General features: G+C 49.3%; 1 protein-coding gene across 1 annotated transcript in view; it reads right to left on the minus strand.

The window, feature by feature from the left end:
- Window positions 1-7,213: 7,213 nt before the first annotated feature.
- The window catches only part of SDHA (succinate dehydrogenase complex flavoprotein subunit A), a 36,730-nt gene continuing 21,223 nt past the window's right edge, over window positions 7,214-22,720 (minus strand). Inside the window, 4 exon segments of the mRNA XM_025388736.1 lie at window positions 7,214-10,376; window positions 10,378-10,431; window positions 22,129-22,202; window positions 22,205-22,246. Of these exon segments, the coding sequence (XP_025244521.1) occupies window positions 10,164-10,376; window positions 10,378-10,431; window positions 22,129-22,202; window positions 22,205-22,246 (383 nt within the window). The 3' untranslated portion in view covers window positions 7,214-10,163.

Below are 22,720 nucleotides of genomic sequence, written 5' to 3' on the forward strand. Positions count from 1 at the left end.
TTGTTTCAGAGGATCCAGGGTGAGTCTGCGGCGAGTTTGCAGCAGCTCACTCAGCACGATGGGGAACGGCAGGGCTGGCTCCCTTTCTCGGGTTGCAGCTTTTCCAGGTCATGACACTGGCCCACTGAGCACAGTTCACACAGAGGAGCGGCCAAGGCTCCAGGAACACGGCTGGGCACTGAGTCATTCTGCGTTTGGGAAAATATCTTTCTTTTCACAAGGAATGTGGTATACATGCACACACACACACACACACACCCCAGCAATACATGTGTGTTAATCTGTTTGTGCTGCTGTAATGAAATGCTTCTTGCTGGGTAATTGATGAAGAACAGGTTTTTTTCTTGCACAGTTCTGGGGGCTGGGAAGTCCCATATCAAGGCACCAGCCTTAATCCACCCTCCACCCGCATGACCTAAGCTCCTCCCAAAGGCCCCACCCACAACACTGTTGTACTGGGTATTAAGGTTCCAACACATGGATTTCAGGGGACCACTCAGACCACAGCAACATTCATACACACAAACTCCTACCCTTGAAAATTAAAAACCTCACATTGAACTTACGCCCTGAATCCTCTCTGCTCCAGACTCCACTCAGCTCAGCCTCAGCCCCAGGACTTCTCGCTCCCGGGGAGTTCAGTTCCCTTCCTCGCCCAGAATGGGCTGGGTCGCTTCAGGGCCTCCACGTGCTCGGCCATCACCACGCTTTAAGGAGTCTCCGGAGGTAGCAGGATGCATCGTGCCACTGGTCATGCAGGTTTCACCCTCCCCAGCCCCTAGAGCAGCGGCCCTAAACCACACTCTGTGCCGACCGCAGGCCCGGTGAGCACAGAACACAGGCAGCTCTCGGGATGAGAAGGAAGCTTTCTGGAAATGCCTCCCTGGCCGAGCCTGGTCAAGCGGCTGCCAGCCCATGCCAGGCAGCTTCCAGGGCCCAGGAACTGAGGCTGCATCCGGGACCCCTCCTGTCAGGAGGCTGATGCGGCCCCGCCTGCTGGCTGGCCACGTGCGGGAGGGTCTCCAGGGGCTGCTGCCTCGTGTCTCTGCCCCTGCTTTTCTGGAGGACAGGCCCTAGACAGGCTCCTGAGATGTGGCTGCCGCTGCTGCCCCCTCACCCACCAGAGAGGACGGGCCCTAGACAGGCTCCTGAGATGTGGCCGCCACTGCTGCCCCCCTCACCCACCGGAAGCTCACGGTCTGGAGCTCACCCAGAATCCTTGGGTGGTCTTCACCCACAGCCTGTAGAAAAGCCACATGGATTCAAGGCCAGGCCTCTGCACTGTGTCCTCTGTCCCCGAAGGCGGAGGGGACTTGGAGCCGGCCCCAGCATGGCCATCCCAGCTGTGCCCCAGAGCCACCTTCTCACATCCAGTTGAGGGCCTGGCACCCCCAGCAAGAGCTACACAAAGAGCCCCTCTGGCCAGCCCTGCCCCCCACCTTTCCTTGTGGAGGGTCCTCAAGTCCAAGGTCCTCAGGGGTTTGCTAAGGCCTGTCGGGGGCCCTGCTCTGCAGAAGCAGCCTCCTCCTGTGCACAAGGCTAAAGGCGCCCACAAATGCCAGAAAGCAGCAGAGCCTGCAGGCCACAGAAGCCACGAGCCAGGGCAGCTGCAGGCACTCACCTGGTGACAGGCACCCTGACCCACCAGCATCTGAGATTCTCCTCCACACCTCCCCCCATCCTCCTCACCTCCACCCATCCTCATCTCCCCCCGTCCTCCTCACCTCCCCTATGTCCTCACCTCACCCCTCCTCCTTACCTTCCCTATGTCCTCCTCACCTCCCCTCCATCGTCCTCACCTCCCCTATGTCCTCCTCACCTCTCCCCATCCTCCTCACCTTCCCTATGTCCTCCTCACCTCTCTCCGTCTTCCTCACCTTCCCTATGTCCTCCTCACCTCCCCCCATCCTCCTCACCTCCCTTATGTCCTCCTCACCTCCCCTATGTCCTCCTCACCTCCCCCCATCCTCACCTCCCCCATGTCACCTTCCCCTTCACCGTGCCCCCGTCCTCCTCACCTCCCCCATGTCCTCACCTCCCCCCATTCTCCTCACCTTCCCCCTCACTGCGCCCCCTGTCCTACTCACCTCCTCCCATCCTCCTCACCTCCCCATGTCCTCCTCACCTCCCCCCGTCCTCACCTCACCTCCCCTATGTCCTCCTCACCTTCCCCCCAACTGCAACCCCCATCCTCCTCCCCTCCCCTCCATTGTCCTCACTTCTCCCCCATCCTCTGGGCTGTGACTTCCCACCCTCCGGGTCCTGGCCCAGTGTCTGGCCTCCCAGCAAGGGGCGAGGTTGAGAGAGGCTGACCGGCATCTCAGACATGAGTCAGCCCATTCAGTCCCTTTTCCAGGGGCCACACTGAGTCGGCCCATTTGGTTCCTTTCCCAGGGGCCACACTCGAAGTCCCAAGAGCCTTGATGTGTTGCAGCGACCGCCTGCTGCTAGGGCTGACTGGCTTGTGACCCCGGCACCTGGACGCCTGTCTCTGATCCAGCCCATCCTGCCCACCATATTTTCTAGACAAACCCTTGTCTCCAAGGAGACAGTGGCCACTGGTCCCTGAGTTTCTCAGGGAGTTGGGCCTGCCCCTTGGGATCTGGAGGCCCCTGCAGCATGGGAGGAGGGGCCACCCCCAGTGTCACAAGGGAGGGAGCTCAGCAGGCAGGGGAGAACCTCGCAGAGGCTCGGAGCTGGGATGGGACGGGCGACGTGTGGCTCTTCACAGGCGACTGTGGCTGTTTGTTCATTTCAGAATATCCCTTAAGCCAACTCTCCCCAGCAGGTGAATTATAAAATCAACACAGTGCTTTGAAGAAATCCCTAAAAGGACGACATGAAAGTGTTGTTTATTTATTTATTTTATTTTGTTTTTTGAGACGGAGTCTGGCTCTGTCGCCCAGGCTGGAGTGCAGTGGCCGGATCTCAGCTCACTGCAAGCTCCGCCTCCCGGGTTCAGGCCATTCTCCTGCCTCAGCCTCCCGAGTAGCTGGGACTACAGGTGCCCGCCACCTCTCCCGGCTAGTTTTTTGTATTTTTTAGTAGGGAAGGGGTTTCACTGTGTTAGCCAGGATGGTCTCGATCTCCTGACCTAGTGATCCTCCCGTCTCGGCCTCCCAAAGTGCTGGGATTACAGGCTTGAGCCACCGCACCCGGCCAAGTGTTGTTTATTTTAATCAATTCCGCTAAATCTGTGGATGGATAGAGGCCATGCTTTAAGACAATCTCCAGCAAATTAAGGCGAACAGTTCAGCAGAAGAATGAAGATCACGCCTAGAGTATACCTCCGAGGTCCTGGGAGTCCTGGGCACAGGCGGGACCCAGAGGACAAGGGTGAGTCCATCCACAGGCGGGTCTGGGCGCTGGTGAACCTCAGAGAGTGCAGGCGGTTCCCGGTGTCGTCTGGATTTCCAGGCTTTGCTTTGCATCTTGCCTCCCTCTGGCCCTCTTGCTCCCAGTCTGGCTCTGGCTGCCCCTCCATGCAGCGCCGCCCTCTGTCCAAGGCTCTGAGTGGGGCTACCTAGAAGAGGAGCCCAAGGCCTCCTCACCCCTCCCAGAGCTGGCAGCTGGGGGTTCCACCCAGCATCACCCCGTGGGCATCCTGCCTTCCTCCACCTGGTGAAAGTTCTGTGGGAGGCGCCCTCCATCCTGCCAGGCATTTATCATACCATGCTCTGGGCAATGCTTTTGTTAAATAAGATAACGTGAGCCCTCCCCAAGTTACCTGTCCTGCAGGGTGCAGGGTGGCGACTCATGCCCAGAGGAGTGACCTTCACCGGCTTGTCCTGGATCAGCAAGTGACTGTGCAGCAGGCGATTGTGCAGCTTAGAGCCAGAGCCGCTGTGCAGGGTGCACGGTGCAGGGTGGTGACTCACGCCCAGAGGAGTGACCTTCACCGGCTTGTCCTGGATCAGCAGGTGACTGTGCAGGACTGTGCAGCAGGCGATTGTGCAGCTTAGAGCCAGAGCCGTTGTGCAGGGTGCACGGTGCAGGGTGGCGACTCATGCCCAGAGGAGTGACCTTCACCGGCTTGTCCTGGATCAGCAGGTGACTGTGCAGGACATCCGACTGTGCAGCCTACAGCCAGAGCCGCTGTGCAGGGTGCTACCCCCAAGCCATCCCAGCGCACCCCGGCATGGGGCAGGGTCACAGCTGGATTAAGGGGAAGGTGCAGTGGGGTCAGCGTCCCGTCCCTGGACACACAGTGGGGGTGCTCCTGGGCATGGCTTTGGGGTGGGAGGGGCAGCTGGCTACACACACTGGCCAGGGGAGGACCCCTCTTCGCCTCCACACCTCACGCCCCCTCCCTGGTTTCTCTGCTTTTGCTTCCTGACCTGTGTCCCCCAGCACACACCTATCAGCTGGAGGGCAGAGAAGCCCTCTCCCCAGTAAGGACTCACCCAGGCCGAGCAGCCCAGGGGGACAAGGTTGCCATGAGCCGGGGCTTTCCTGAGTCCAGTCCAGTCCCCCTTCGGGGTATGTCAGCCTGGTGGGCAGAGCTCTATGCCCTTGAGGCTCACCAGGTTGGGAGGCTGGACAGGCGAGGACACCCTGGTGCCATGTGGCTGAGCAGACGTGGCAGGCAGAGCGAGGACAGAGGGAGGGACACATGCTAGTGCCAGAAGGAGGCTGCCCACGGCCAAGTGGCCGACACTGGTCTTCCCAGCCAGCACGGAGAGTGCCAGAGGCATCGGGTGGCCCCTGGGGAACATAACGGGCCAGACAATGGGCTGGAGTCAGGGAAGGCCTGGGCGCCTGCCAGACCACCCTGGAGATTCCCATCATTGTGGCCTCCATTGCTGCATACTGGGCCCCGAGAGTGCCACACCCATGGCCATGGGCAGCCCCGGTGGATGGCGAGGGGCAGCCCACACTGTGGGCCCACGTCCCCTGTCCTGGAGGCAGCAACCATGTGCCGGGACCCACCTCAGGGTAGGCTGTGGGGGGCATGGGGTCAGGGCTTTAGATGCAGGACAAGGGACCCACCTGGCCTCCAGACACACAATTTGGGGAATTCCTCTCGCTCATTGGTTTGTGTGGCTGGGCAGTTTGTCTGTGTCTTGCTGTGTGGGATGGGACCAAGAACCATGAGCACCAACTCAGTCAGCGGGCCACCTCCCTGGAGCTGGCAGTGCAGACCCTGCGCATCCTGCCCAGAAGGCACCAACTGTTGTGATGCCCAGAGCCCCGTTCAGGAGGCCTCTCCACCTTTCTCTCGGGCTCCCTGGGCAGTGCAGCCTGACTCTGAAGGGGACTGCAGGCACGGCTTTCCCAGCACCCACAGCCCAGCTCATTTTCCCCACCTGAGTGATGCAAGGTGTGTGTGGCTCTGTCTTTTTTGGAACCTTTGGTGCTGGCCGATTCAGCTCGTCATAAAAGGCTTGAAACACTGGCTTGGGACAGCACCTGTGGACCTCCCCTCGGACTAAAATAGCAACTTGGGGGTTTAGCCCTGTCCCATTGATCCCCAGGGCTGCATGTTCTCCATTCTTCCAATGGGGGTCTAGGGGGTTAGAGATTATTCGTTTGGTGGGTTACAGGGACCGGGATCTAGGAGATTAAAGATTATTCGTTTGGTGGGTCAGAGGGACCGGGATCTAGGGGGTTAGAGATTACTCGTTTGGGGGGTTACGGGGACCGGGATCTAGGGGGTTAGAGATTACTCGTTTGGGGGGTTACAGGGACCGGGATCTAGGAGATTAAAGATTATTCGTTTGGGGGGTTACAGGGACCGGGATCTAGGGGGTTAGAGATTACTTGTTTGGTGGGTTACAGGGACCGGGATCTAGGGGGTTAGAGATTACTTGTTTGGTGGGTTACAGGGACCAGTATCTAGGAGAGATTGGTTGCCCCTTTTTGAAGGTGAACTGGGTCCTTTTTGTCCTGTTTTTAAGTAGCCTAAATAACACATGGCCAATAGGCACAATTTTCACAGACCCTTAACTTATGACAAACATACTTAATTTTTACTGTGTAGCTCTTTTCCTAGTTAAGGGAACTACATTTTAATTCTAGCTTGTTACCATTAATGGCTGCACAAACATCAAATTTTAAAGTTACTTGTTTGGGAATTTCTTTTTCTTCTGTTCTAGTTATTATTTTACTTGTACCACCAAGGAAAGGACCAGTTTTTAATTTTATTTTAAAAATGGTGGTTGCAGGGGGCTTGGATGGAATTTAACACACATCAGATTGGTCATTTCCTGGGCTACTGAGTGGCGTTATACAAGCATGTTCCTTTTAACGTTCCTGTACATTTATAATAACTATAGAATGAAGGGAGACAGCCCCTCCACGCCTGTGGGTATTTCTCATCAGGCGGGATGAGAGACTGAGAAAAGAAATAAGACACAGAGACAAAGTATAGAGAAAGAACAGTGAGCCCAGGGGACCGGCACTCAGCGTACGGAGGACCCGCACCGGCCCCAGTCTCTGAGTTCCCTCAGTATTTATTGATTACTATTTTCACTATCTCAGCAAGAGGAATGCAGCAGGAGAGCAGGGTGACAGTGGGGAGAAGGTCAGCAAGAAAACATGTGAGCAAAGGAATCTGTGTCACAAATAAGTTCAAGGGAAGGTACTATGCCTGGATGTGCACATAGGCCAGATTTATGCTTCTCTCCACCCAAGTATCTCAGTGGAGTAAAGAGTAACAGAGCAGCATTGCTGCCAACACGTCTCACCTCCCGCCACAGGGTGGTTTTTTAATCTCAGAACTGAACAAATGTACAATCAGGTTTTATACCAAGACATTCCGTTCCCAGAGGCAGGCAGGAGACAGAGGCCTTCCTCTTTTACTAATCCTCCTCAGCACAGACCCTCCACGGGTGTCAGGTTGGGGGACGGTCAGGCCTTTCCCATCCCACGAGGCCATATCGCAGGCTATCTCAGTGGGGAGAAGCCGTGGACGATACCCAGCTTTCCAGGGCAGAGGGCCCTGCGGCTTTCCGCAGTGCATTGTGCCCCTGGTTTATTGAGAATGGAGAATGGCGATGACTTTTCCCAAGCACACTGCCTGTAAACATATAGTTCACAAGGCACATCCTGCACAGCCCTAGATCCTTAAACCTTGATTCCATACAACACATGTTCCTGTGAGCTCAAGGTTGGGGCAAAGTTACAGAATAACAGCATCTCAGGGCAAAACAATTGTTCAGGGTACAGATCAGAATGGAGTTCTTATGTCTTCCTTTTCTACGTAGACACAGTAACAGTTTGATCTCTCTTTCTTTTCCCTACGTTTACAAATGCCACAGTGAAGAAGTTTGTTGTAAACACATTCAGACTGTGAAAAGAACTCTGTGCGTAAAGTCCTTTCATTTCTTTTCCAGTTTTTTTGATGCAGATTCCAGAATTGCTGAGTCAAACGGCAAATGCTACATACTTTCGTTAGACGCTGCCAAATCCTCTTCCACGAGGCTGCAACGTTCTGCATTCCACAGTGAGGTGTGAGAGTCCTTGTACCCCCACAGCTTCACAAACAAAGCATGACGGCAAACCTGCACGTTTACCAATCACACAGGTAAGACATTTCATTCTAGTTTCACCAATTTTTGGTTAGCATTTTTATTACCAGCTTTTTTTTGGTGTAATGCACAGAAGGTGATGAACACATTCTACCTGCAAGCTTCTTCCTGTGCCTTTGGAATCTGCTCCTGCCAGTCTGCAGGGACCACGGATCTGCCTTCCGTCACACAGGAGGCACTCTCGACACCCTCTATACACAGCGTGCACTTTTTTATTTGGCTTCTCTTACGCAGCACAGTGACTTTCAGATTTATTCAAGCTGCTGCATGTGCCAACAGTCCACTCCTTCCTAGTGCTGAGGCCCCATCACATAAGCACAACTGTTTTCTCTGTGTGATGTGTTGTTCTCTAGCTGTGCACTGCCAAAAAAGGTATCATTAAAAAAAAAATCTAAATATAATGTAAAACCTGCCTTGCCTTAGGAAAGTTTTTCTGGCAGTGGCTCACACCCATAATCCCAATACTCTGGGAGGCTGAGGCAGGAGGACTGCTTGAGCCCAGGAATTTGAGATCAGCCTGGGCAAGATGGTGAAACCCAGTCTCTATAAAAAAATATAAAAATTAGCCAGGCATGGTGGCTCACACCTGTAGTCTCAGCTCCTTGGGAGGCTGAGGCGGGAGGACTGCTGGAGCCCGGGCGGTGGAGGTTGTAGTGAGCCGAGATCACACCACTGCACTCCAGCCTGGGCAGCATGGCAAGACTCTGTCTCTACCAAAAAAAAAAAAAAACAAAAAATTAATAGAAGGACAAACAAAAGGTTTTTCTTACCAAAAATACACTTTAAGGAACAAATTTATCATATTAAGTTGGTGCAAAATTGTGGCTTTTACCACTGAAAGTAATGGCCAAAACTGCAATTACTTTTGCACCAACCTAATATTATTTTCTAATGACAAACTTGGAAATAATTGTCATTGTTCTCTAAAAAGAACAGCCTAAAAATAAAGAAGCAGCCCATTTACTTCTATGTCAGTTCTTTTAGTATTTGGTTATTTAAACTGGCGGTCCCTAACCAGTAGATTTACAGCCTGGGAACTTAAAGGTATTTGCCGCAGTCTTTTCCGATAACAAATTCAACAATGTTCCACATGCGCAACAGGGGACTGTAAATGGCGGCAGATCCGTAGAGTGGAACAGAGCGACAAAATGACCCTGTGCCAGATTCTCAGTGCTTTACAAAAATGCTCCCGTCATGAAAAGTGGGAGAACCCTTGTCTATACCGAGACACTGCATGTTTAAACTACCTACTTCCAGTTCAAAGTAAATATTTACATAGGTTGAACATCCCTAATACAAAAATCTGAAATTCTCCAAAATCTGAAGCTTTCTGAGCCCCAACATGACATTCAAAAGAAATGTGCTATGGATTCAGATCTTCCGACTGGGACGCTCAGACAGTAAGTATCATGCAGATATTCCAAAGTCTGAACAAGCCTGAAATCCGAAACACTTCTGGTCCCAAGGATTTCAGAGAAGGAATACTCAAGTTGTGTATTAAATATGCACACACAGGAAAAGGTAGGCACATACACAAAGAAATTTAAACCATAATGGGTCATCTCTGGTTAGTGAGCTCTTATTTCAATCTCTTTGTACTTTCTGAAATGAGTATGTATTTCTTGAAAAATCACTAAAACTGGCTGAGCGTGTTGGTTCATGCCTGTTGGGGAGGTCAAGACAGGTGGAGCACTTGAGTTCAAGACCAGCCTAGGCAACGTGGCGAACCCCGTCTCTACAAAACATACAAAAATTAGCCAGGCATGGTGGCATGTGCCTGGGAGGCTGAGGTGGGAGGATCACCTGAGCCAGGGGGAGGTTGAGGCTGCAGTGAGACAAGATCGAGCCACCACATTTCAGCCTGGGCAACAGAGATGAGACTGTCTCAGAAAAACAAAAAACCCAAACCCGGAAACATTAAAAATAGACTTGTGCTAAGCGAGTAAGGTGTGATTTCTATATACGATCAGGAAATGGCCTTCATGATAAATTCTGAAAATGACCTACTGCCTGAATTACAGACACACTAGATGATAGCGAGAGTCCACAGGTAACTTCCACAGACACAGATAAGTGATTATACGACTATCTCTTACAAGCTACGAAAAGCTTAAGGCTAAAAGCTTTCTATCTTCATTATTTCTGAATCTTAATGCCCAGTGGAAATGCCACACAGGTGAACTGTGCTTATGTGGAACAAGGCTGCAAACCCCCTACCACACCCTTGGCTGGTTGTTCCCAGGACACTGCTTACCCCAACCCCTCCTCAATTTCTGCCCTTCCCTTCTCTGCTTGCTCAGTGCCCAGGGGATGCTAAGGGCTGCACCACATCCCCTTGGCTCCCCTGCAGATGCTTCCAGTTGGGCCAGCCCAAGGGAGGAGAGGGGAGGGGTCTCTTCTGGGCTCCCTTGGCTTGGGACTGGTTTCTGGTAGTGGCTGTGTCCCCACCCCACAGACGCTGACTTTCTCCCTAAGTCCACAATCCTCATCTCCTCCCCGCCCACCAGGCCTTGGACACTTGCTCCTGCCCAGTGACTTCCATCTGGCCCACACCACGGAGCAGCCCTTCCTTAAGGCTCCTCTGAACCACTTGCAGGCGCTGGATTCTGTTTCCAGCCAGAAGCCTGACTGCTGTCAGAGTGCCTTTTTCAGTGGTGCCTCAAATCTGTCAGGAGTTGATTTAAATCCGGCCTGCTCCTCCCGGTTCACCATCAGCAAGGTCGGCCTGTGAACCTGGGCGGGGCCATGTGCGTTTTGGGCTGTGGTGAGAACGAGCTCCACACTGACCTTCCCAGTGCTGACGTCCACATAGGACAGGGTGTGCTTCCTCCAGTGCTCCTCAAAAGGGCTTCTTCTGTTGCCCCTGGATGGGCTTGGAGTAATCGTACTCATCAATCCGCACCTGAGGCCAGAAACACCATCACATATCTTATTACTCTAACAGAGCAATACAGAAAAAACACAGCAAACATTAAAATGATCTAAGAGACAGATGCCCTAGAACTCATTCCATTTCCACTTCAGCCCTGGCACCATCAACATGTTCAGAACCCACGGAGGCCACATGGCTGGCCAGGGGGTGTGCAGCCAGCAGTGAGTCCAGAGTAATCCGTGTCCGCACGTTCCCTTAGACACCCTTTATGTACCTAAGAGTTTACCAAATACTTTGTCTTTCTGCTGCATGCGCTGGGAGACTACCTTCTACCTCAATCTTTTCTTTCAGCCTGTTTTTATTTTTAAAAAATTTGTTTTTCTTTTGAGACAGGCTCTCGCAATGTCACCCAGGCTGGAGTGCAGTGGTGTGATCACAGCTTGCTGGAGCCTTGACTTCCTGGGCTCAATCAACCATCCTACCTCAGCCTCCTGCACGTACCACCACGCCTGGCTAATTTTTTGTGTGGAGACAGGTTTCGCCATGTTGCCCAGGCTGGTCTAGAACTCCAGGCTCAAGTGATCTGCCTGCCTCAGCCTCCCAAATGCTGGGATTAGAGGCGTGAGCCACTGCACCTGGCTTCTATTCTAATTAAAACTCATTGTGACCAACTGAATTTATACTACTGGCTAGGCGCAGTGGCTCATGCCTGTAATCCTAGCACTTTGGGAGGTTGAGGTAGGTGGTTCACTTGAGGTCACGAGTTCAAGACCAGCCCGGCCAACATGGTGAAACCCCAACTCTACTGAAAATACAAAATTAGCCAGGCATGGTGGCATGCATCTGTAATCCCACCTGCTTGGGAGGCTGAGGCAGGAGAATCACTTGAACCCAGGAGGCAGAGCTTGCAGTGAGCTGAGATTGCGCCACTGCACTTCAGCCTGGGGGACAGCGAGACTCTATCTCAAAAAAATAAAAATAAAAATAATAAATTTATTTTTATTCTGTATTCTGGCAAACACGGATTCATATACTTCGCAGGAAAGACTCTTAATATGTACAAGGAGGCAAGAGCAAGTTCCGAGCAGTGATTACAGCCATCAGCATATTCCAGTGGAGGGTAAATCGGTAAAATTTCATGGTGAATAAAAATGATTTCCCACTCACCGTGTTCAGCTGACTGGAAAGGCCGCCAGCAGCCGCCCACACACGGTCCTGAACCAGCCTGTGTGCCTGCCTTGTGCAGCCTTTGTCCTTTTGCTGATGTGGTTTATCCTGAACTTGCATTTGTTCCCCAAGCTTCCCTTTCCGTGTTTTTTTGCTATCGTATGTGAAAAACTCTTACCAGGCAGAATCCAACACGTGTGCTCTGCACAAAAATCAGTTCACCTGAAGAACAAGTGACCACAGGGCAGGCTCTATAATACCTTTTCCAAACCACAGGGCAGGTCTGAAACGGTGGCTTACTTGTTATTTAATAAACTGGCATTTCCTCCANACACATCTTAGACCCAGACACATCCTTTCCAGTGGGATAGAGCCAGGCTCCAGGACTCCACGCAGACTGCCTGTGAGGCATCATGTTCCACATGGCTCTGCGGCCAAGCAGGAAACGCTGCCTCCCCACACCCCTGGAGGGACTCCTGACGTGGGGTCTGGTGGTGAACATGACACAAGCCAGCAGCCCTGTGGTGACACACACTAGGAGGAGCTGAGCAGAGCCCTGGTGATGGTGGGGTTGGAGCCGAAGGTCTTCAGTGAGAGGGAGGGGCGTGGGTGGCTGGGGCCCTTGGCCCATCTGGCTACTGTCTTCTGCCTATTTTGTAGAAGCTTCTTGTACACTGACTTCCTTCATAGCTTTACTGTGGCGAGAAACGTGCCATGCAGTGGACCTGAAGTTTACTGTAGGTGTGCTGGCAACCGGGCGTCAGCTTTTGCTTCCTGTGGGACAGACAGATACCACCTCCGTGATCCCTCCTCCTCCTTGCTTCTCCCTCTAACTCTGCTTTGCTCCACTGACCCTAATTGTTTCCTCCTCTACCAATGCACCTTCATGGTTTAATTTGGACATTTCATCTGATTTTCCTTAGACTCATACATAATCATGACACTGCAATGCACATCAACTAATGGTTTTTCAGGAAGAACAAATGAAAAAAGTTGCATCTCAGAATCTAGTATTACATTCTTTCATGTCCTTTAGCAGCCACGTTTTCATATCCTTTCTTGTATTTCTGGTTACATTATTTCAAGGCATTTTTAATTTTTTGTTTAAAATGTGAATGAGATATTTACTGATGTCTGAGCAGATTACTGCTGGCACATCGCAAAGCTACTGATTTTTAGATACAAATCTCTTATCCAGACACCTTACTGCATTCTTGTTTTGTTTCTGTTAATTTTTCAGTTTATTCTCTGGGAATTTTTTGGAAATTACATCTATAAATAATAGCTATTGTATCGATTCCTTTTCAATATTTACTGCCGAGATCAACTTGGTTGGGAGACCCTAACCCAGCAGCACTAGAGGAATTAAAGACACACACACAGAAAATAGCATGTGGAGTGGGAAATCAGGGGTCTCACAGCCTTCAGAGCTGAGAGCCTCGAACAGAGATTTACTCACATATTTATTGACAACAAGCTTATGACTATAAGATTTACTAAAAGTATTCCTTATGGAAAACAAAGGGATGGGTCTGGCTAGTTATCTGCAGCAGGAACATGTCCTTAAGGCACAGATCGCTCATGCTACTGTTTGTGGTTTAAGAACCCCTTAAGTGGTTTTCCGCCCTGGGTGGGCCAGGTGTTCCTTGCCCTCATTCTGGTAAACCCACAACCTTCCAGCGTGGGCGTCATGGCCATCACGAGCACGTCACAGCGCTGCAGAGATTTTGTTTATGGCCAGTTTGGGGGCCAGTTTATGGCCACACTGGGGGGCCTGTTCCCAACATGTCCCCCTTCTTTGTTTTGCAAAGCGATAAAAGCAAAGGCCGCTCTGTCACAGTGAGCTACTTCTCGCAGGCGTCAGGATCTACAACTGCAGACTATACAGACAAACAACACAGATTTAAAGCACAATCAACACTGAAATCACAGAGCTTCCAAGTGGTTTTATCCATTTTAATGGGTTACTAGTTGCTAATCTGTCTGCAGCTCCTTCAAGCACTCCAGTTCCTGGCAGTAAGGTCAGGTGTGCCTGGGATACTTCAACTATTTGTTCTTTTAATTTTGCAACATCCAAAGACAAGACTGTAGAGTGTCCTTCTAGATGCTTTTTGATTCTTTCCCAAATTCTGATCTTATTAAAAGCTATTAATAGTTTCCACAAATCCTTATGTTTAGCTCCTACAGTGGGCCATATCATTTGAGGTTGAGGTGCCACTACATCGCCACGGTTCCAGATAATAGGAAATCTTGGCCGGGCGCGGTGGCTCAAGCCTGTAATCCCAGCACTTTGGGAGGCCGAGACGGGCGGATCACAAGGTCGGGAGATCGAGACCATCCTGGCTAACACGGTGAAACCCCGTCTCCACTAAAAAAATACAAAAAACTAGCCGGGCGAGGTGGCGGGCACCTGTAGTCCCAGCTACTCAGGAGGCTGAGGCAGGAGAATGGCGTGAACCCGGGAGGCGGAGCTTGCAGTGAGCTGAGATCCGGCCACTGCACTCCAGCCTGGGCGACAGAGCGAGACTCCGTCTCAAAAAAAAAAAAAAAAAAAAAAAAAGGAAATCTTGCCGTATTTCTTACCATTTCTACCATCTGACCGTTGTGTTCAGACCAGCTGAACACAGTGTGGCCGGGGCACGCAGACTGAGACGTGCAATTCAAGCTACACATCCCCTTAGGGGACCAATCAATAATGATTCCATAGGAATCATTGTGCAGCACCTCTGCCTATTTTGCAAAGCAATCTTCCCAAATAAGCATGTTCATTTTCTCTGAGCGGGTCCAATCCTGTTTACAAATAGGTTTTTGAGGGTGATATGCCCCAATTATAGGAGATTTATTAAGCATGTGTAACTGTGTCATAGAGTGATTACATCCAGGCACTACTGCCAGCCAAGATTGATAAATATGCCCAATAAGTACAGTTGTTCTCTGTGTCAGCCCTGGCTGAAGGAATACTCACAGCAATGGTGATCACCGCTGTCACAGCTACCATTAAATTACTCATTGTGACTGGCTGTCCCGCTTTCCTCAGGGTTTCTTCCGCCATCTGTGACGGCTTCTTGATCTGTCCCGAGGTGGGTGGCTGTGTTTAACAGGCATTGCTCGTGACAGTTGGGGTCCTCCTCAGTGTCAGTCTCGACATGGCTGCAACCAGGGGGTCCTCAGGATCCTCCCAGAATCTCTTCCACAGCATCAGCTCATGATAAGGTTTCAAGTGTCTTGATGGTTCAGTCCTGGAGAAACAGAAGCATAACCTCTACCCCAAGTTACTATTTTACCTATTTCCCAACTTTTGGTTATCAGGTCTCTCCACCAAGCCAGTCGTTCTGCTTCCGTCTTTGCGGCTGGTTTCTGTAGATGCTGTTCAGCTGCTGATAACATCTGGCCTTTAGGCAGGCTCAAAACATTTAAAGTTAATACTGTGATTCAGTTACATATGGGGTGTCCCGTAGTCCATTTTCCACCCTCTGCTTTTGCAACTGCTGTTTCAGGGAGAGATTCATTCTTTCCACTATGGCTTGTCCTTGAGAATTACATGGGATACCAGTAACGTGTTTAATATTCCATGTAGAGAAAAATGTAGCTAGAGCTTGAGAATTGGGTTCCAATCCTTGAGAATTAACTCCTCCTGTAAAAGATGAGGAATGTACCATTTAGCAAGTTGGGCATCGTTGTAATAGCTTTAGCTTCTTTCAGGGTAATGCTATATCTGCGTTTGAGACCAGAGGCATTAACGTGGGTTACATTGTGAAAGTGTCTGGCATTAGATATGGCAGTAGCAACTAGGCGATCGGCCATTTGATTCCCTGCAGTCAAAGGTCCTGGAAGAGGTGTATGAGCCCTAATGTGAGTGATGTAAAAAGGATGTGTTCTACTCCTAACTGCTGTTGCAATTGGGTAAATAAAGTCATCAGTTGTTCATCTGTATGAAATCGTAACTGAGAATTTTCAATGAACTGTGTGGAGTGTACCACGTATGAAAAATCAGAAATCACATTAATAGGCATATTAAAAGCAGTCACTACCTCAATTACAGATACAGATACAAGCTCCTCTTTTTTTTTTTTTTTTTTTTTGAGACGGAGTCTCGCGCTGTGTCACCCAGGCTGGAGTGCAGTGGCGCGATCTCGGCTCACTGCAAGCTCCGCCTCCCAGGTTCACGCCATTCTCCTGCCTCAGCCTCCGAGTAGCTGGGACTACAGGCGCCCGCCACCACGCCCGGCTAGTTTTTTGTATTTTTAGTAGAGACGGGGTTTCACCATGTTAGCCAGGATGGTCTCGATCTCCTGACCTCGTGATCCACCCGCCTCGGCCTCCCAAAGTGCTGGGATTACAGGCTTGAGCCACCGCGCCCGGCCCAAGCTCGTCTTTTTGAGCTGAAGTATAGGGCATCTGGAAAACCTTACCTTTCGAGCCAGAATAAGAAGCTTTACCATTACTAGACTCATCTGTAAAAACATTCTCAGCACCTTCAATTGGTTTAAATTTAGTTATTTTAGGGAGAATCCAATTAGTTAATTTCAAAAATTGAAAGTTTCATCTTAGGAAAATGATTATCGAGAATACCCACAAAGTCAGCTAAATGGGTTTGCCAAGTAAGACTATTTGCAAAATCTTGCTGTATTTGTGCCTTCATGAGAGGGACAATAATTTTTCCAGCATCGTATCCATGTAATTTAACAATCCGAGTTCTCCCATTTCCTATCACAGTAGCGATTTGATCCAAATGAGGGGTCAGAGTCCGTGAATTAGGATGTGGAGGGAAAGCCGCTCTACCCCGCAGATTGGGACGCAGGGGGCAGTGGGGGAAGCCGCTCTACGCCGCGGATTGGGACGCGGGGGAAAGCCCCTCTACACTGTGGATCAGGGTGCGGGGGGAAAGCCGCTCTATGCCGTGAATTGAGGATGCGGGGAAAAGCTGCTCTATACTGTGGATCAGGACGCGGAGGGAAAGCCGCTCTACACCGTGGATCAGGACGCGGAGGGAAAAGCCGCTCTACAAGATCTTGCTGTTGGACACTAACACCAGCAGGTGAATGCGAGTTGGAAAAATGAGCAAATCTAGAGTCTTCTCTGGATCTATTCTATTTATTTGAGCTTTATGGCCTTGCTTTTCGATTAGCTGCAGCTCTGCCTCAGCTTCTTTCGTTAATTGCCAAGGGCTAGTGTGACTAGGATCTCCTCTAAGGATAGAACATAGATTACTCATGGCATAGGTAGGAATGCCTAGAGCAGGTCGTATCCTGTTAATGTCCCCTAGTAATTTTTGAAAGTCATTTAATGTTTTCAATTGATCCCTACGTATGGCTACTTTCTGTGGCACAATGGTAGTGTCATTTACTAAGGTCCCCAAGTAGGAGTAAGGAGTAGTAATCTGAATTTTGTCAGGACCTGTAATTAAACCAGCACCAGAAATTGAATTTTGCAAGTGATCATAACATTGGAGTAATATTTCTCAAGTGGGGGAAGCACAAAGTATATTGTCCATATAATGAATAATGTAACACTGAAAATTTTTTAGGAGTAGGTTCAATTGCTTGCCCTACAATTGCTTGCCCTACATATGTCTGGCAAATTGTTGGACTGTTTAACCTGACTTGTGGCAACACTCTCCAATGAAAACGCTTAGCAGGCTGCAGGTTGTTTATTGCAGGAATTGTAAATGGAAACCATTCGCAGTCTTGCTCAGCTAAGGGGATAGTAAAGAAACAGTCTTTTAATAAATCTATGACTATTAAAGGCCAATTTTTTGGAATCATAGCAGGAGAAGGCAATCCTGGCTGTCATGTCCCCGTAGGTGTATAACTGAATTAATGGATCTTAAGTCAGTTAACATTCTCCATTTACCCGATTTTTTTCTTAATTACAAAAACTGGAGAATTACAAGGGGAAAATGTTGGAGCTATCTGTCCCTTTTCTAATTGTTCATTAACTAAGTCCTCTAAAGCCTCCAGTTTCTCTTTACTTAGCGGTCATTGTTCTATTCAAACTGGCTTCTCTGTTAACCATTTTAAAGGTATAGGTTCTGGTGGCTTAACAATGGCCGCCATCAAAAATGATACCCTAAACCTTGGCGGGAACTTTGTCTTCCCGCTTCAAGCAGTTCTTTCAAAGCTTGGAAATGTTTTCCTAGTCCCATACCAGGGACATACCCCATTTCATGTATCATATGCTGACTTTGAGGGCTATATAATTGTTCTGGAATTAGAACTTGTGCTCCCCATTGTTGTAATAAATCTCTCCCTCATAAATTTACAGGTACAGAAGTTATAATTGGTTGAGTAGTCCCAGGTTGTCCACTGGGCCCTTCACAATGCAAAATATAACAACTTTGATATACTTCAGGGGCTTTACCAACTCCAACTATGTTAAAGTGAGCAGGCTGAATTGGTCACGCGGACGGCCAGGGCTGTAGAGAAATGATTGAAATGTCCGCTCCTGTACCTACCAAACCTTTAAATTTCTTTCCCTGAATAGTTATTTCACAGGTAGGATGTTTAACAGTAATTTGATTCACCCAATAAGCTGCTCTGCCTTGTTTATTTGTGCTTCCAAATCCTCCTGTTCATTTAGTTTCACTTTTCCCCGTTCCCACATACGGCACAATCAGGAGCTGTGCTATGCGCTCTCCTGGTGCAGCTTTCCAGGGAACAGAAGTAGATATAACAATTTGAATTTCCCCATTGTAATCTGAATCAATGACTCCTGCATGTATTTGTACCTCTTTTAAATTTAAACTAAATCTTCCTAAAAGTAATCCTATCGTCCCCACTGGCAAGCGTCCACAGACTCCTGTTGGGACCTTTTGCAGGGGCTCCCCAGGCAGAAGGCTCACAGCTATTGCGCAGCATAAATCTACTGCAGCACTACCGGCTGTGGTGGGGGACAGACGTTGTACAGGGGTGAAGGAGTGGCCTGAGCCGGAAATGCCCTGGTTTGGAACGGAGCCCAGGACGGGCTCCTCATGGCATTTCCCGAAATTGGGTTCCCATCTTTATCAAACTTAGAGTGAGTGATTAGCCCAATGTTTTCCTTTTTACATTTTGGACATATTTCAGGCTCTGCAGTTTTCTTTTTTCCCCTATCTGGCAGCCTGATTCACTGATTTTTTCTACTTTCTTGTTTCGTATGACCACGCTTCCCACAGTTAAAACAAGCTCCAGAGAACAGAGGATTTCTTTTATCCACTCTCAGTCCCGTCACTGCCTGTGCCAACAATGTAGCTTTAGCTTTATTACCTCCGATAGCATCACAGGCCTTGATATAATCAACTAAGTGTGCTTTCTCTCTAATAGGTCGCAGAGCAGCCTGGCAGCTGGGATTAGTATTGTCGAAAGCTAATAACCGCAAAACTATACCCTGAGCAGCCAAAACTGCAATCACCTTTTTAAGAGAGTCCTATAACTGAGCTATAAAATCTGCATACGGTTCTTTTGGTCCCTGTTTTAACTGCACTAAAGGAAGGGTACTGTTCTCCACCTGAAGTGATTTTTTCCCAAGCTCTAATGCACACTCCTCTAAGCGGCTCTATGGCATCATCCTGCATGACCACTTGTACTTCTAAACCAGCCCAGCTGCGACCCCTAAAAGTTGGTCTGCAGTCCTATTAATTTGAGGTTGGGCCTGGGCGTTGCAAGCAGCCTGAATGGAAACTTCATCTGCCCACCAAGTTTTAAATTGTAAGAACTGAGCAGGAGTTAGACAAGCTCGAGTAAGAGCGTCCCAGTCAGTAGGAATCATCCGACTGGAAACAGCAACACTCTTTACCAGTCCCATCACAACAGGAGAACCGGGTCCATGCTGACTGACAGCCTGTTTAGACTCTTTCAGTAATTTAAAGGGAAAGGCTCAAATGTAGCTAAAATATTTCCCTGTTGACCTGTGGGGTGTGTTCTAACAGGGAACTGACAAACTTCTGTATCACCCTCTCTTCTAACTTGCTGAATTCCTGCCTGAACAGAACTGAGAGCGGTCGCTCGAGGCGCTGCTCAAACAGTCACTGGAGCAACTACTTTTCGCCCAGTGTCCTCCGGAAAATAAAGATCTGGAGGGTCAGGTCACTCTTTTTCTTCAAAATAAGGAGGGGGTACAGAAGGGTAGGGATGAACCTCTCCCTCCTTTGCCACTTTAGCTTTAGCTGGCAAACAAGCCTGATCTGTTACTTCTTCTGTTACTTCGTTATACTCTCCTTCCCCCTTATTATTAGCGTGAAAAGGTTCCAAGGTAACGAACCAGAGCCCACACTTGTCCCATTGTTACCATGATGCTTCCGAGCTCCCCTTCTTATTCACCATGGGGATGGCTTAAGAGTACTCGGGTGTCCTCTAGCTTAGTTGCATGTTCTCCGTCGCTCCGGTGACCCTTTGACCTAGGTCTGAACCCCACATATGGGCGCTGCTTGCTGAGACTAGCTTGGTCATGGAGACCCTAACCCAGCAGCGCTAGAGGAATTAAAGACACATACACATAAATATAGCGCGTGGGGTGGGAAATCAGGGGTCTCACAGCCTTCAGAGCTGAGAGCCTCGAACAGAGGTTTACCCACATATTTACTGACAATAAGCCAGTCATAAGATTTACTAAAAGTATTTCTTACGGGAAACAAAGGGATGGGTCTGGCTAGTTATCTGCAGCAGGAACACGTCCTTAAGCACAGATCGCTCATGCTACTGTTTGTGGTTTAAGAAACACTTAAGCGGTTTTCTGCCCTGGGTGGGCCAGGTGTTCCTTGCCCTCATTCCAGTAAACTGACAGCCTTCCAGCGTGGGCGTCATGGCCATCACGAGCACGTCACAGTGCTGCAGAGATTTTGTTTATGGCCAGTTTTGGGGCCAGTTTATGGCCAGATTTGGGGGCCTGTTCCCAACAATTTATCTCATTTCTTTTTTTGATTCTTACTATTAATAGCCAGAGTCAGCAGAAAAATCCCTTCCCCCAACGAAACGCATTTCCACAAGCACAGGAAGCTCTGTTTGTTCAGTGCTGACTCCAGCATCTCACGGAGCCTGCGATACAGCAGGCACCAAGACACACCTTGTTTGGTGAGAATGCTTCTAGTATTCTCACTTCAAACTGTCTCACGGATTTGCCATTTCTATATCCTAAGGCATGTTCCCATTCTCTAATGCAATGGTTCCTTCTCTCACAGCTGGCCTCCAACCCTACAAAAGTACTGCAGGGCATCCCTTAGCCTTCTGTGCCTTAGTCACACTGTTCTCACCGTTCCACAAAGCCTCCTTCAAGCCCAGCCTCACTTGAAGACCGAAGGGCACAGGCCTCTGAAAATGTCAGCAGGGAACCTGTTCTCTTGTGTCTTAACACCATATGCCTTTCAGAATAGGACTAAAGCAATGGACTTCTTTTTAGAAAATATGCAGAAATTCTTGCAAACAGTAGACAAGAGATCTCATTCATGGACAAGAATCCTTGTTATTAGAGGAATTCAGTTTCTTAGACTGACTATATATCAAGTTCTCCACAGCCCTCTGTGGCTAATGGCTGCCATACTGGATGGCAAACACTGGGAACATTTCCATCGTCACAGACAGTCCTATTGGACCGACTCCCAGCAGCACAGGCCGCACACATCAGTTTCCACCCACCGCCCACTCTCCCTCTCTTCTGAGTATATTCAGGGGCAGCCACAGGCCCAGCTTAAAGACATTTCCAAGCTGCTGGAAGCCAGGCATGATGACATGATCAATATGTGGGCCTGAGATGTAAGCACCAGTATTATGTTGAACTCCAGGAAACCTGCTAAGAGAAAGCTGCCCTGCTGGGGACTGAGCTTCTCTGGCAATCCTGCTGCTCCCTCTCCTCCACGCTGTGACTCATCCATGACAGCCTGCGACGGTCAGGGCACGGAGGTCACGCCCAAGCACACACGAGTGAACCAGAGAAGGCTGTCCTGGATGCTAAGCAGTCACTAATTCTGCCCTAGCCTGCTGACCTTCTATGTGGAAAAGTGCACTTCTGTATAGTTCAGGCCTCCTGGTCTCTTTCATATTCTTGATACGGTGAGGAGTACGTCCTACTGCTGTCTACCTCGATACTGGTGCAGCCTCGTATGTTTATCGCAGCACTAGTCACAATAGCAAAGTCATGGAATCAACCTAAGTGCCCATCAACGGATGACCGGACAAAGAAAATGTGGTACATAAACACCATGAAATACTCAGCCATAAAAAAATAACGCACTCATGTCTTCTACAGCCACGTGGATGGAACAGGAGGTCAATCCTAAGTGACTCAGAAGGTCAAGTGTCACACTCTCACTTGGAAGTGGGAGCTGAATGGTGAGTACACGTGGCCACACGGAGTGGACTAACAGAGACTGGGGGCTCCAAAAAGCGGGAGGGGTGGGGATGAGCAATTACCTGCTGGGTACAACATACACGACTTGGGTGACGTGAAAAGCCCAGACTCCACCACCTCACGGTACATCCACACAAACTGCACCTGCATCCCCCTAAATCTATTTTTAAAAACACAAAACCAGTGCAGGGCCAGGTATGCAGCCAGCCTGCTCACTCCAGAGCGAGTCCAGGCTCTTACCTTCTGCATGCTGAGTCGAAGTTCCGACGTGCTTACGCTTCCGTCAGCAAATCTCAATTTGTCAAGATTCATGAAGATTCTTCCCCAGCATTTGGTTTAATTGGAGGGAATTTATCTCCTAAAACAAAACAAAAAAGCTAGAATTTAACTTTTCAAAACCGTTCTAAAAAACCAAATGGATTTAGAATGACACAAAAATACATAGCACGGCCGCTCAAGGAGCTTGGAAACTGCGAAAGTCTTCTCAGCTAACACACTGCCAGCCCACCCTACATCTGAGGTCATCTGTTGAGTTGGGGCCAGTTTTAAAGAACATACATAAAGGCAAAATTGTTGGCAGACAGTAGATATCCATTAACTTATCTTAGAGTGAATAAACTAGAAATCATCTCTAAAATTAAAAAATTAAATGAAGGCCAGGTGCGGTAGCTCTCGCCTGTAATCCCAGCACTTTAGGAGGCCAAGATAGGTGGATCACTTGAGGTCAGGAGGTCAGGAGTTCAAGAGCAGCCTGGCCAACATGGCAAAACCTCATTTCTACTAAAAACACAAAAATGACCTGGGTATGGTGGCACGTGCCTATAATCCCAGC

Source organism: Theropithecus gelada, chromosome 6 (genome assembly GCF_003255815.1).
Source record: "Theropithecus gelada isolate Dixy chromosome 6, Tgel_1.0, whole genome shotgun sequence".
NCBI classification, from domain to species: domain Eukaryota; kingdom Metazoa; phylum Chordata; class Mammalia; order Primates; family Cercopithecidae; genus Theropithecus; species Theropithecus gelada.